At 36.6% G+C, this 16,525-nt stretch overlaps 1 protein-coding gene across 10 annotated transcripts in view; it reads right to left on the bottom strand.

The window, feature by feature from the left end:
* RAPGEF6 (Rap guanine nucleotide exchange factor 6) overlaps positions 1-16,525 on the bottom strand; it is a 243,169-nt gene that overhangs the window by 158,447 nt on the left and 68,197 nt on the right. For 9 of the 10 annotated variants that reach the window (XM_021085403.1, XM_005661629.3, XM_021085410.1 and 6 more), the window contains exon 5: positions 12,464-12,533. The exons of the other annotated variant lie outside the window; for it this stretch is intronic. In XM_021085403.1, coding sequence (XP_020941062.1) covers positions 12,464-12,533 — 70 coding nt within the window. The remainder of the gene's footprint in view (positions 1-12,463; positions 12,534-16,525) is intronic. 10 annotated transcript variants of the gene reach the window in all.

Below are 16,525 nucleotides of genomic sequence, written 5' to 3' on the forward strand. Positions count from 1 at the left end.
AAAGAGAAACACAGATTAATGGCAAAACAAGGTTTAAAATGGCAAGAAATGCATATTTATCAATAATTAACTTAAATATCAATGGACTGAATGCAACAGACACAGAGTGGCAGATTGGAGAAAAAAACAAGAGCCTACAATATGCTGTCTACAAGAGACTCACCTTAGGACAAAATACTCATATAAATTGAAAGTGAGGGCATGGAAAAAGATATTTCATGCAAAGGGAAGAGCCAGGAAAGCAGGAATTGCAATACTCCTATCAGAAAAAATATACTTTAAAACAAAGGCCATAAAGACAGACAATGAAGGAGTTTCCACTGTGGCTCAGTGGAAGAGAATCTGAGTAGGATCCATGAGGATGCAGGTTTGATCTCTGGCCTTGCTCAGTGGGTTAAGGATCTAGTTGTGTAGGTCACAGAGATGGCTTGGATCTAGTGTGGCTGTGGCTGTGGCATAGGCCAGTGGCTACAGCTCCAATTCAATCCCTAGCCTGGGAACCTCCATATGCCACTAGTGTGGCCCTAAAAAGACAAAAAAAAAAAAAAAAAAAAAAAGACGAAGGACACTATTTAATGATAAAAGGATCCACTCTAGAGGAAGTTATTATAATTGTCAATATCTATGCCCCTAATATAGGACCACCAAGATACATGCAACAAACACTAACAGACATAAAAGGAGAAATTGATGGGAATACAATAATAGTGGGAGACTTTAATACCCCACGCACATCAATGGGCAGATCCTCTAGACAGAAAATGAATGAGGCAACAGAAATCATAAATAACACAACAGAAAAGTTATACTTAATTGATATTTTCAGGACATTACACTCAAAAAATCAGAATATATGTTCTTTTCAAGTGCACATGGCACATTCTCAAGGACTGACCAACATACTGGGGCACAAAACTAACCTCAATAAATTTAAGAGTATAGAAATCATTTCCAGTATCTTCTCTGACCACAATGGCATAAAACTAGAAATCAACCACAAGAAAAGAAATGAGAAAAAACTGACTACGTGGAGACTAAACAACATGCTACTACAAAAAACCAAATGGGTCCACAAGGAAGTCCAAAGGGAAGTTAAAAAAAAACCTCCAAAAAAAAAAAACAAAAAACCTCCAGACAAGTGATGTTGAAAACACAACCATTCAAAACCTATGTAGGAGCAGCCCTAGAAAAGGCAAAAAGACAAACAAAAAACAAAATCTATGGGATGCTGCAAAAGCAGTGCTTAGAGGGAAGTTCACAGCAATACAGGCCTTTCTAAGGAAAGACAAATCTCAAATCGACAACCCAACACCTAAAAGAATTAGAAAAAGAACAAACAAAACCTTAAATACGCAGAAGGAAGGAAATCATAAAGCTCAGAGAGGAAATCTATAAAGTGGAGATTCAAAAAACAATAGAGAAAAAATCCAGAGCTGGATCTTTGAAAGGGTAAACAAAATTGATAAACTTCTGGCCAGACTCACCAAGAAAAGGAGAGGAAGAATTCAAGCAAAACAAGAAATGAAAAAGGAGAAATCTCAATGGATACTGAAGCAATTCAAAAAACCTTAAGAGAATACTATGAAAAATTATACACCAACACATGTGACAATCTACAAAAAATTAACGACTTTCTAGAGACTTACAGCCTGGCAAAACTGAATCAAGAAAAAATAGATCAATCGAACAGACTGATCACTAGAAATCAAATTGAGTATGTAATAAAAACACTCCCTACAAACAAAAGTCCAGGACAAGATGGCTTCACAGGCAAATTCTACCAAACACACAAAGAAAAACTTATACCCATCCTTAAACTTTTCTAAAAGGTTGAAGGAACACTCCCCTAAAGACATTCTATGAAGCCACCATCACCCTAATTGTAAAACCAAAGATACTACCCTAAAAAAGAAAATTATAGGCCAAAATCTTTGATGAATGTAGACACAAAAATTCTCAACAAAATTTTAGCCACCCGAACGCAACAACACATAAAAAAGATCATACAGCATGACCAAGTAGGATTTATCCCAAGTTCACAACCATGGTTCAACATACGCAAATCAATGTCATACACCACATTAACAAAAGAAAAGTCAAAAACCACATGATCATCTCAACAGATGCAGAAAAAAACATTTGACAAAAATCCAACATCCATTCAGGATAAAAACTTACCAAAGTGGGCAGAGGGAACACTTTAACATAATAAAAGCCATTTATGACAAACCCACAGCCAATATAACACTCAATGGGGAATAGCTGAAAGCCTTCCTGCTAAGATGTGGAACAGGACAAGGATGCCCACTCTCACCATTTTTATTCAACACAGTATTGAAAGTCCTAGCCACAGCAACCAAACAAAAGAAGTAAAAGTATCCAAATTGGAAGAGAAGAGGTAAAACTGTCACTCTATGCAGATGACATGATACTATACATAGAAAATCTAGGGGAGTTCCCGTCGTGGCGCAGTGGTTAACGAATCCGACTAGGAACCATGAGGTTGCGGGTTTGGTCCCTGCCCTTGCTCAGTGGGTTAACGATCCGGCGTTGCCCTGAGCTGTGGTGTAGGTTGCAGACGCGGCTCGGATCCCGCGTTGCTGTGGCTCTGGCGTAGGCTGTTGGCTACAGCTCCGATTCAACCCCTAGCCTGGGAACCTCCATATGCCGCGGGAGCGGCCCAAGAAATAGCAACAACAGCAACAACAACAACAACAGACAAAAAAGACAAAAGACAAAAGACAAAAAAAAAAAAAAAGAAAATCTAAGGACTCCACACAAAAACTACTCCAACTGATCAATGAATTCAGCAAAGAAGCAGATACAAGATTAACATTCAGAAATCAGTGGTATTTCTGTATACTAAAAACAAAATATTAGAAAAAGAATATAAAAATACCTTTTAAAATTGCAACCCAAAAAATTAAAATACCTAGGAATAAACCTAAGTAAGAAGGTGAAAGATTTATATGCTGAGAACTATAAAACATTAATCAAGGAAATTAAAGAGGATACAAAGAAATGGAAAGATATCCATGCTCCTGGACTGGAAGAATTAATACTGTTAAAATGGCTATATTAGGAGTTCCCGTCGTGGCGCAGTGGTTAACGAATCCGACTAGGAACCATGAGGTCGCGGGTTCGATCCCTGCCCTTGCTCAGTGGGTTAACGATCCGGCGTTGCCGTGAGCTGTGGTGTAGGTCGCAGACTCGGCTTGGATCCCACGTTGCTGTGGCTCTGGCGTAGGCTGTTGGCTACAGCTCCGATTTGACCCCTAGCCTGGGAATCTCCATATGTCACAGGAGCGGCCCAAGAAATAGCAAAAAGACAAAATAAGTAAATAAATAAATAAAATGGCTATATTGCCCAAAGCAATCTACAGATTCAATGCCATTGCATCAAACTGCTCATGACATTCTTTCACAGAACTATTAGAACAAACAATCCAAAAATTTATATAGAACCATAAAAGACCCAGAATTGCCGAAGCAATCCTGAGGACAAAAAACCAAGCAGGAGGAGTTCCCATCGTGGCTCAGTGGTTAACTAAACCCGACTAGCATCCATGAGGATGCGGGTTTGATCCCTGGTCTTGTACAGTGAGTTAAGGACCTGGTGTTGCCATGAGCTGTGCTGTAGGTTGCAGACATGGTGTAGATCCCTCATTGCTCTGGCTATGGCATAGGCCAGCGGCTACATCTCTGATTGGACTCCTAACCTGGGAACTTCCACATGCTTCAAGTGCAGCCTTCTAAAAAGACAAAACACACACACACACACACACACACACACACACGCACCAAAAAAAAAAAAAAAAAAAAAAAAAACAAACAAACAAAAAAAACACCAAGCAGGAGGCATAACTCTCCCAGACTTCAGGCAATATTACAAATCTACAGTAATCAAGACAGTATGGTGCCGGTACAGAAACAGACATACAGACCAATGGAACAAAATAGAGAACCCAAAAATAAACCCAGACACCTATGGTCAATTAATCTTTGACAAAGGAGGCAAGAATATAAAATGGGAAAAGGATGGTCTCTTCAGCAAGTGGTGTTGGGAAAACTGGACAGATGCATGTAAATCAATGAAACTGGAACACACCCTCACACTGTGCACAAAAATAAACTCAAAATGGCTTAAAGTCTTAAACATAAGAGAAGACAGCATCAAAACTCCTAGAAGAGAACACAGGCAAAACATTCTCTGACATCAACCATACAAATATTTTCTTTGGTCTTTCAAGGCAACAGAAATAAAAACGAAAATGAACCAACAGGACCTAATCAAACTGACAAGCTTTTGCACAGCAAAGGAAACATAAAACAAAAAGACAACCTACCAAATGGGAGAAAATAGTTTCAACGATGCAACTAACAAGGGCTTAATCTCTAAAATGTACAAACAACTTATACAACTCAACAGAAAAAAAAAAAGCATCAACCCAATGGAAAAATAAGCAGAAGAACTGAAGACATTTCTCCAAAGACGACAGAGGGATGGCCAAAAGGCACATCAAAAAATACTTAACATCACTAACTATTAAAGAAATGCAAATAAAAACTACAATTAGATACCACCTCACACCAGAATGGCCATCATTAACAAGCCAACAAATAAAAGACGAGGTGTGGAGAATGCACAAAAGTGCATTCCCTGCACTGTTGGTGGGAATGTAAACTGGTACAACCACTGTGGAAAACAATATGGAGGTACCTCAGAAAACTAAATGTAGAACTACCATATGACCCAGAAATCCCACTCTTGGGCATATATCCAGACAAAACTTTCCTTGAAAAAGACACATGCACCCGTATGTTCACTGCGGCACTATTCACAATAGCAAAGACATGGAAACAACCTAAATGTCCATCATCAGATGGGTTAAGAAGATATGGTATATATATATATACACAATGGTATACTACTCAGCTATAAAGTGAACAAAAGAATGTCATCTGTAGCAACATGGATCGAACTAGAGATTCCCGTACCAAGTGAAGTAATAAATCAGAAAGTCAAATGCTATATGATATCAATTATATCTGGAATCTAATATACAACACAAATGAACCTAACTTTAGAAAAGAAACAAACTCATGGACATAGAAAACAGGCTTATGGTTGCCAAGGGGAAGAGGAGGGAGTAGGATGGACTGGGAGTTTGGGGTTAGTAGATGCCAACTATTGCATCTGGAGTAGATAAGCAAGGAGATCCTGCTGTATAGCACAGGGCACTATAACCAATTGCTTGTGATGGAACATGATGGAAGATAATATGACAAAAAGAATGTATATATATTTTGTATGACTGGGTCACTTTGCTGTACAGCAGAAACTGACATAACATTGTAAATCAACTGCAATAGAAAAAATAACATCTTGGAGTTCCCGTCGTGGCGCAGTGGTTAATGAATCCGACTAGGAACCATGAGGTTGCAGGTTCGGTCCCTGCCCTTGCTCAGTGGGTTAACGATCCGGCGTTGCCCTGAGCTGTGGTGTAGGCTGCAGACGAGGCTCGGATCCCGCGTTGCTGTGGCTCTGGCGTAGGCCGGTGGCTACAGCTCCGATTCAACCCCTAGCCTGGGAACCTCCATATGCCGCGGGAGTGGCCCAAGAAATAGCAACAACAACAACAAAAAAGACAAAAGCCAAAAAAAAAAAAAAAAAAATTGAAAAAAAAAATAAATAAAAGAAAAAATAACATCTTAAACAACTTTTTAAAAAAGCACTTCTTTTGTCAAATACTTTAAAGCACATAAATTTTAGAAAACATTTTTTTTTTCTTTTGCTAGTGGAAGGAGAGATTCTAAGACCCTGATCTTGTGTTCACTTTGGCTTGAGGAACCTAAAACTTACGAATGTACTTCTTTGGCACTTAAATGCCAAAGGGAGCTTGTTTTCTGTTTACCTTTTTTGTTAACCCAAAGCTACACACTTAAATAACTACTCTAAAAATTATTCATAATTTGAAATAACTTCACTACAGTCCCTATTCTGTCATACACACACATATTTACTTTTAAGCCTACTATGGAATTAGTCTTCCTGGCAGTGCAAATCAACCTTAGGTCCATTTGGTAGCTTCCATTTTCAGTGTTTTCTATAGATCTGGTTTGGTGGCCTTTGCTTATCACAAAGCCTTTCTGAGGGTTGGAAACAGAGATGGGTGTGAGAAAGAAAATACTGGAAACTGGTGGTTTCTCTTTTTATATACAATTTTTTCAAGTTTGAGCATCTTGAAGTTATGTTGTGAGCGTGGTTTGTGTGTAGATTTCTTACACCCTTATTGCACTCCTGCCTTGTTTCCTGAAATATTGGGAGTCAGGTGACTAAGTGGTTACACTGTCTCCAAGCTACCCAGAAGAAGTAAGATTTAAAAGTTTAATTAAAACAATGGGAATCCCATCATGACTCAGTCTTTAAGGAACCCGACTAGTAACCATGAGGTTGTGGGTTGATCCCTGGCCTTGCTCAGTGGGTTAAGGATCTGGAGTTGCTGAGAGCTATGGTATAGGTCACAAACGCAGCTCGGATCCCGTGCTGCTGTGGCGTAGGCTTGCGGCTTACAGCTCCAATTTGACCCCTCACCTGGGAACCTCCATATGCCACAGGTGCACCCCCGTGCCCCCACCCCGGGCAAAAAACCCAAACTAACAAATAAAAAACCAATGAACTAATAAAATTCTATAATGCAATACAGGCTTTAAAAGTTCAATAATCTTGTCATAGGAAAGTTTTTCCAATAAGTATTACCCTAAACTAAAAAAATCCTAAGGGGAAAAAAACTAAGTTAAAAAAAAAAAAAACTGAAACAAAATTCACTTTAGATTAAAACAAAATGATAAACAACTTCTTATAAACAAGTCTCGTTTACATAATAATACAATGTTCTCATGAATAAGGAATAATCCAAATAGACAAGTGAGCAAGAGAAATGAATGACAGTAAGAAAAATAAATCTCTCACAAAGCATCTGAGAATATGTACAAGTAAGTTAAAATAAGATTATTCCTTACAATGCATCAGATTAAGGAAACTAACCTATCTGGTGAGGTGTTTAGAAACAAGCATTCCCAATCACCAGTGGAGTTACTCAAATTTGTAGAAATACATACACAATAAAGCCATTTAGTAGAACTTATCAAAATAGTACATGTCACTTATATAAACATATGTATTTTTAGACCAAGCATTTTTATTAATTTTAAATAATTTCACCTAAAAAATACACTGAGGTATCACAGATTTGTACTGGTACAAAATCTTCAGTACAATTTTGTATTTCAAAGACATCCTTTGAAATACAAAATAAAATACAAAAAAAAAACAAAAAAACAAAAACCAAAAAACAAAAACAGACAAAAAAAATGAAAACAAGATTGCTCAATATGGTGGACTGAAAAGAAAGTCCTTCAGGAGTTCCCGTCGTGGCGCAGTGGTTAACGAATCCGACTAGGAACCGTGAGGTTGCGGGTTCGATCCCTGCCCTTGCTCAGTGGGTTAACGATCGGCGTTGCCGTGAGCTGTGGTGTAGGTTGCAGACTCGGCTCGGATCCGCGTTGCTGTGGCTCTGGCTTAGGCCGGTGGCTACAGCTCCGATTCAACCCCTAGCCTGGGAACCTCCATATGCCTCGGGAGCGGCCCAAGAAATAGCAACAACAACAACAAAAAAGACAAAGACAAAAGACAAAAAAAAAAAAAAAAAAAGGTCCTTCAAAAATAAAAAGCTTAAAATTACTTTGGATTATTTTTTCCTATAATTCATAAAGCATTTTTAATTATGGTGATGGTCAATAAAATGGTTTTGGAATTTTAAAAATTACCAATCATAAATATATACGTAATGTAATTTTTTTGGCAATTTATAAAATCTTATATACAGTTTTTTTTTTTTCCTGAAACATTTGGGTATAAACTGAAGACAGTGATTCTGGACCCTAAAATATGTCAACTTGTATTTCCTAAAAACAAAGACTTTGTCTTACATAAACACAGTATAATTATCAAAATCAGGATATATATCGAATCCATATTGTGTTCAAATTTCATCAACTGTGCTAACATTATTTATAGCTACACCCCTCTCCAGTATCCAAGATTTAATACAAGATCAAGCATTGTATTTAGTTAAATTTATTTTTCTTCTTCAATATGGAAGAGTTCCTCAGTCTTTCTGTGACATTTCTTGACACTGGGATATTTAAAGAGTATAAGCCAGCAATTTGGAGAATGTCTTCCATTTGCTTTGTCTGATATTTCCTAATCATTAGTTCCAGGCATGTGCTGCTGGCAGGAATGTTTAATTCCAAAGACATGATGTTCTATCCTTCTCAGTGCATCGTATAGGGAGAAGTATGTCAGTTTATGCCTATGTTCATGGTGGTAGCTATCATTTTTGTTACAGTGGTATTCTCCATGTTACACCATCAGAAATATGGTAATTGTGGAAAGATGTGATGAAACTATGTAAGTACTGTTTCTCAACAAACATTAGTTACAAGTTTTAGCATTCATTAATGATTTTCTAAATCATTACTGACAGACTTATTAGCTGGCATTTGACTGTCAGGAAGAATTTTACCTTTTCATTCACTCATACCATTAAAACCTAAAAATTCTTTTTTTTTTTTTTTTTTTTTTTTTGGTCTTTTTGCTATTTCTTTGGGCCGCTCCTGCGGCATATGGAGGTTCCCAGGCTAGGGGTCCAATCGGAGCTGTAGCTGCCAGCCTACGCCGGAGCCACAGCAACGCAGGATCCGAGCCGCGTCTGCAACCTACACCACAGCTCAGGGCAACGCCGGATCGTTAACCCACTGAGCAAGGGCAGGGATCGAACCCGCAACCTCATGGTTCCTAGTCGGATTCGTTAACCACTGCGCCACAACGGGAACTCCTAAAAATTCTTCATTATAGAGGAGGGTACCATCAATTACTATACATTTTTATTTGGACTCTCAAAATTGTCCCAGACTTAACCAGTGGGAGTCCCTTCGATCTGGATCCTCTGTCCTTTTGCCAGGTCTAATTTTCTGAATATTTCCTTACTTTGTAAGGTAGATGACAGAAATACTTTACATTTTGATAGTGAGGTAGGATATAAGGGGCATACAAGTGTAAAATATCATTAATTATACACTTAAAATATGTGTATACGTGTATGTTAGTACCCTAGCTAGTAGTGCTTTCTACATTGTTATGGGCCAACAATTTTAAAACTGACTTATGTGTAAGTAAATATTTTGATGAAAATGAAAACCAAGTTTCTATTGTTAAAGAAAGGAGGTATAAACAAGCAAAAAGGGAAAACCAGAATAAACCCTAGGTTTTAAACACATATATAAAGAAATACAGATGTGCATATCAACGTGTGTTTGTGTGTGACTATATATACGTATTTTCAGACTGTATATACGTACTATTCACTGAAAGGCCCTACAAACAATGAGGCACCTGAAGCAATGAAAACAACTGGCCATCAGATCTTGGTATCTAAATACTGTTCCCACTAAAAGCAAGCAGGTCTCCTTATAGAAAAGCCTAACTCCAGGTTTGGGGCAAGAAAAGTACAACTTTTCCCTTTAATTTAAAGGAAAATTAATTTAATAAGTTTATAATTAACTAAAGGCACTGAAATATACACTTGAAATGGCTAGATGGTAACTTTCATGTTAAGTGTATTTTATCACAATAAAACAAAACAAAAAAATGTGCAGTTGACCTTAGAACAAGGCAGGGATTAATCCACATGTAATTTATAATCCACCCTCTGAATTGGTGGATTTAATCAACCAAAGACCGAGTATTACTTTAGTATTTACTATCAAAAAACATCCATATATATGTGGACTGAGCAATTCAAACCTGTTTTTCAAGGGTCAACTGTGTATGAGAACACTGCAGCACAAGTGCTATTCTTTTCCCATCAAGTATGAGAAATATAATCAATTGACAAATAAATGAGAAAGTAATACTGTATGAGGCAATTTTCTTGCCATGTCCCTCAATATATTTATTTAAATGAGAGAATTCTGACCTCAAACTGGTCAGAATGGCCATCATCAATAAGTCTACAAATAATAAATGCTGGAGAGGGCATGGAAGAAAAAGGAACCCTCCTACACCGTTGGTGGGAATTGAAACTGGTATAACCACTGTGGAAAACGATATGAAGGCTCCTTAAAAAACTAAAAATAGAGCTACCATATGATGTTGCAATCCTACTCCTGGGCATATATCTGGAGAAGACCATAATTCAAAAAGATATGCATCCCAACATTCACTGCAGCACTATTTTCAATAGCCAAGACATGGAAGCAACTTCAATGTCTATGGACAGAAGAATGGATAAAGATGTGGTATACAATGGAATATTAGGCACTGAAAAGAGTGAAAAAATGCCATTTGCAGCAACATGGATAGCACTAGAGATTATCACACTAGGTAAAACAAAGACAAATGACACATGTTATGTGTGGAATCTAAAAAAAAATGACACAATTGAACTTATATACAAAACATAAATAGACCCAACAAGACATAAAAAACAAACTATGGTTACCAAAGATGAAGGAAAGGGGAGAGATAAAATTAGGAACCTGGGATTAACATACATAACACCACTACCATATATAAAGTAGATAACAAGGACCTAATGCATGGCACAGGGAACTATACTCAATATTTTATAATAACTTAGAAGGGAAAAGAACATGAAAAATGTAGATATATATGGATATATAACTGAATCACTCTGCTGTACACCTGAAGTAACACAACAGTATAAATTAACTTCAACAGGAGTTCCCGTCGTGGCTCAGTGGTTAGCGAATCCAACTAGGAACCATGAGGTTGCAGGTTCAATTCCTGGCCTTGCTTGGGTTAAGGATCTGGCATTGCCATGAGCTGTGGTGTAGGTCGCAGTCGAGGCTTGGATCCCGTGTTGCTGTGGCTCTGGCAAAGGCCAGCAGCTACAGCTCTGATTAGACCCCTAGCCTGGGAGCCTCCATATGCCATGGGTGTGGCCCTAAAGACCAAAAAAAAAAAAAAAGATTAACTTCAATAAGAGAGAGTTCTGAGGCCTTGATAGACACATCATGTATAACAACACTTAAAGAAAATAAACATAAAACAATACATAGTCCAAGCCCTGAAAAAACTTGAAGGCAAGTAACATTTACTGAATACTTACTATGAAGCTGGCACTCTGCAATACTATGGAAGACACAACAGAATGAGAAATAATCTCTGCCTTTCAGGAGCTTAAAATCCAGTTGTTCATGTGAAATTCAGGACACTGAGCTCAATGATTTTATGTAAACGATGAAGTTTGGAGAAAACAAAACCTACTTGAAGATGCCAATCTGACTCTAACACCATGAAAAGGAAAAGCGGTTTAGTTTTGAGGCCTGATATTAAAATGCTTCATTAAGAAGTCAACCTAATTTCTCAAATCAAATTAGATGACATAATCATCTACAAGAGATGCTAAGAGGACAAAGAGTCCATTCAGTATTAGCTATTTTCTTGTACGGTTATATCAGAACAAGGTAAAATGGAGCTGTGTTCTGAATTCTTCTAATGGCAAGGAAAAAAATGTATTATTTTGGTTTTTGTTTTTAATTGAAGTACAGTTAATTTGCAATGTGTTCAAGTCTACAGCAAAGTGATCCAATTATATATCCATGTATAACTTATTAAGATATAATTCCCTGCGCTATATAGTAAAAAAGTCTTACTTTCTAAAATTACATCAACTACCTACCTGTCTTAGGAAAAAGTAAAGGAGTACTCCTTAAATACACTATTAAAGTGAAAATACTAAGATCTAAACCATTTCTTACTTGGATATAATTGTGTCTCTTTTTTCACCTCAAGTCCAGGGCAGAGAACATGGATGTTCACATTATAACTAAATTGAATCAGGAAGATTAGGGTCCCCTTCCAGAGCCCTTATCAATTAAAAATTAATTAAATTTCTGGTTTTTGCGTAAAAGAAATTACCAAGCTTGCAACATTTTTTTTTTTTTCCTTTTATGGCCATACCTGCAGCATATGGAAGTTCCAAGCCAGGGGTCAAACTGGAGTGCAGCTGGGGCCTACACCACAGCAACACTGGATCTGAACCACCTCAGTGACCTACACCACAGCTTATAGCAACGCCAGATCCTTAACCCACTGAGTGAGGCCAGGGATTGAACCTGTATCCTCACAGAGACAACACTGGGTTCTTAACCAGCTGAGGCAAATTTGTAACACTTTATATACAATTATATGATATTTCAAATTCTCTCAAGGATCAGAAAAAAATTTAAGTAGAAGAAAATGTATCAAACATGGAATATGACCTGATGCTATTTAATATTTAAAATATATGAAAACTTTAGTAAAATCCTACTACATTTAAAGTTGAAACTGAAGCATATCAAAAAAATAATTCACGTTCTTTAAAGTTCTTACCACAATCATTTCTGAAGGTTCTAATACAAGACAATCACATCCTCTTTTTCCTCCAAACTGCTTACCAAAACTATAAAAACAAAAAAATAATTTCTTTAGCAGAGGTTATAAATAAAATACATCAATATAGAAAAAAAGTGAACCCTCCCAAAAACTAGATGTTAACCAAGAAATTATATTTCTACCACTTGCACAAGCAACATTTTCTTTCAAAAACAAAATGAAAACAAAAACTTGCCTTTTACTGCCCAGATATAAGTGGTCTTAATACACAGCATTTGTTATTACTTCAAAAATCCTTCCTTTAATAACTAGTCTCTAAAACTGATTAAGTGAAAGCTATCTGCCTAATTTCAAATTCTGAACACCTATCAATATTTGAATTAAAGTAAAATCATACTACAAGAGAGTGAAGAAACACTTATGGAGTATAAAAGTAATTTTTTGAGAGTGATATTAGATAACAGATATCAAAAACTTTAGAAGTATTTACATTTGAACATATTAAAAATGTAGTAAGATACAGAAGTGATTAATTTTTAAAGATGAAAGTATTGGAGCCACTGGCTGGTTCTTTAGAAGAAATTAAAACTGCAATAGTACTAAAAGATAATTCATACATTTATATGCTCCCTATTTGGGAGAAAGATTTCTAAGTAAATCAAGAAAGATCATAAATTTTAAAAAAATCAATGGTTTCATTTAAAAGATAAACTGAATCTTTTAAAAGATGGATAATAGAAAGATATGAGACGCAAAAGGTTAACATAACATACTTAATGAGAGTGAATATAAAAGAAATTATAAAGACAATCTAAAACAGTAATAATGAAAATTATATACCATGGCCAATTAAATATTTAAATATTACAAAAATACTTTAAAAACTGTACTAGTAATGAAAGCAAACTAACAAAAAACAGACTTTGTAGAGAAATACAGAAATCACATTAAAAAAAAAAACCCACAATTTTGTTGATGGATTGAAAACAGGGCTTATGGAGTTCCCTTTGTGGCTCAGAGGAAACAAATCTGACTAGTACCCATGAGGATGCAGGTTCGATTCCCAGCCTCGCTCAGTGGGTTAAGGATCCAGTGTTGCCATAAGCTGTGGTATAGTTCACAGATGTGGCTCAGATCTGATGTTGACGTGGCTGTGGCGTAGGCCAGCGACTACAGCTCTGACTCAATCCTTAGCCTGGGACCCTCCAAATGACACAGGAGCAGCCCCAAAAAGACAAAAACAAACGAACAAACAAAAACAAAGAAAAGAGGGCTTACTAAAAGAAGTGATTATGGCATATACTTTTACAAAGAAGCTCAATATTATAAAAATGTCAATTCTCCACAAAGTATAAGGTTACATACAAATATTAGTTTAGAGCAAAATCCTAATCAAAATCAAAAGAAATTAATTTTGAACAAAAAAAATCACTTGTTTTTTATTAAGCAACGACTTGTGTTTTTCATTTGTATTCCCCACCCCAAAACTCTTAACTCATCTAATACATAAAAAATTAAAAGCAAATTTTTAAAAAGTTTGCTTTCATTTAAGATGGAACAACAGACTAGATTTACTCTCCTACCTGAAAACACTGGAAAATAGACAAAACATATTAAACAACAGTTTCAAGAAATTGGAAAGCAGGCAGGCCAGAGTTGTGATCCCTGAGAACACAAGTTAAAAACCAGGATGACCCTTAAAATATACCAATGTTACTATGTACATGTAAGTTCCGGGTGCAGTGGGTAACGGGGGAAAGATCTTTAACATTTATAAGGCAAGGAACAGGAAACAAGGGAGCATCAGAAAGGGAGAGGAAGAGACAGAGAGTACCAGAATGTGCATAGGAGAGTATGTGGGAGTGCACCTATGTATGCTCTGGTGATCCTTAGAAAGATTCCCTTAAATCTCTGTGTAAGTACTATGAATATGTGAGAAAAAAACAATTACAAGCCAGCGTGGAAAAATCACATAATACAAGGAGCGCCGGGTAGGATCTTCAGAAGTCTATTTCCTTTGTAATGTGATAAATCAGTCCTACACTAAAGAAGTGTGGGATTCACTTAAGCAAATCTTAAAGACTCAAAATGGATTCCAATTAGCTAAACTGCATGTCAGAAAGTCTAATACCACACTAAAGAAATACAACAAAAGCTGGAACCTAGCAACACAGAAGCTACAATGTCCACTGTCCAGTAAAACAAAACAAAGTTATCAAACAGAAATATATGATCCATAACCAAAGGAAAAAAAAATCAATAAAAACAGACCCAAGCTCAACATCACTAATTATTAGAGAAATGCAAATAAAAACTACAATGAGGTACCACCTCACACCAGTCAGAATGGCCATCACTAACAAGCCAACAAATAATAAATGCTGGACAGGGTGTGGAGAAAAGGATACCCTCCTCCACTGCTGGTGGGAATGTAAACTAGTACAATCACTATGGAAAACAATATGGAGGTACCTGAGAAACTAAATACAGAACTATCAGGTAATCCAGCAATCCCACTCCTGGGCATATATCCAGCTAAACCTTTTTTCCAAGAAGATACATGCACCCCTATGTTCACTGCAGCACTATTCACAATAGCCAAGACATGGAAACAACCTAAATGTCCATCAACAGATGACTGGATTAAGATGTGGTACACATACACAGTGGAATGCTACTCAATCACAAAAAAGAAAATAATGCCATCTGCCTTAACATGGATGAACTAGAGACTCTCATACTGAGTGAAGTAAGTCAGAAAGAGAAAGAGAAACACCATATGATATCATTTATATCTGGAATCTAATATATGGCACAAATTAACCTATCTACAGAAAAGAAAACAAACTCATGGACATGAGGAACAGACATGTGGTTGCCAAGAGGGAGGGGGAGGGAGTGGGATGGACTGGGAGTTTGGGGTTAGTAGATGCTAACTATTGCATTTGGAGTGGATAAGCAATGAGGTCCTGCTGTATAGCACAGGGAACTATATCCAATTACTTCTGATATAATATGATGGAAGATAATATGAGAAAAAGAATGTATATATACATGTACCTTGGTCACTTTGCTGTACAGCAGAAATTGACAGAACACTGTAAATCAACAATTAAAAAAAAAAAAAGAACCAGAACTGTTAGCAGTAAGAGATCAACAGACAAGAATAGTTAAACAGCTGCTTCTAGGTATGCTCCATCTGTTCAAGAAATATAAACAAACATGGAACACAATAAAGAAGGAAACATGACATATATAAAAACGACCTAGTGTAATGTTCTACCACATCACACATGTAGACATATAATTACTGGTTGTCACATTTTTTAGTAGTGCTACAAAATTACTGAGTGCTTCATGCAACATCAACTTGATAGGTCCACTATAAAGTTTCCTCTCAATTTTCCATCTATAAGTTTGAACATCCACTTTTGATCACTAAGAACACCTAAAGTGCTATTTGGGGGCTAATGAAAAAGGCATTTTATAATTCTACTGAATTTATCAGTCAGAGCACTGATATAAAGATACTTCCTCATCAACTACTTGTGTTCCCGAAATAATAATTTACACAAGGCATGAGAGAAAAGCTGCAATGAGGATTACATTATTGTATATTAAGTAAATCCAATAACTCTGTTTTTAAAAGAAACACTGGAAATAAATGAATTAAATATAAAAATATAAATATATTTTAAATATAAAATTATAAATATATAAATATACTAAAAACTGGAGTTCCCATGGTGGCTCAGTGGTTAACGAATCCAACTAAGAACCATGAGGTTGTGGATTCAATCCCTGGCCTTGCTCAGTGGGTTAAGGATCCGGCATTGCCGTGAGCTGTGGTGTAGGTCGCAGACGTGGCTCGGATCTGGTGTTGCTGTGGCTCTGGCGTAGGCCGGTGGCTACGGCTCTGATTAGACCCCTAGCCTGGGAACCTCCATATGCCGCGGGTGCGGCCCTAGAAAAAAAAAAAAAAGACAAATACATAAATAAACTAAAAACCAACTGTTTTATTGTACATTGCAGTAAACAATGTGAAAAAATCTTCTAATC

Source organism: Sus scrofa, chromosome 2 (assembly GCF_000003025.6).
Source record: "Sus scrofa isolate TJ Tabasco breed Duroc chromosome 2, Sscrofa11.1, whole genome shotgun sequence".
Lineage (NCBI taxonomy): Eukaryota > Metazoa > Chordata > Mammalia > Artiodactyla > Suidae > Sus > Sus scrofa.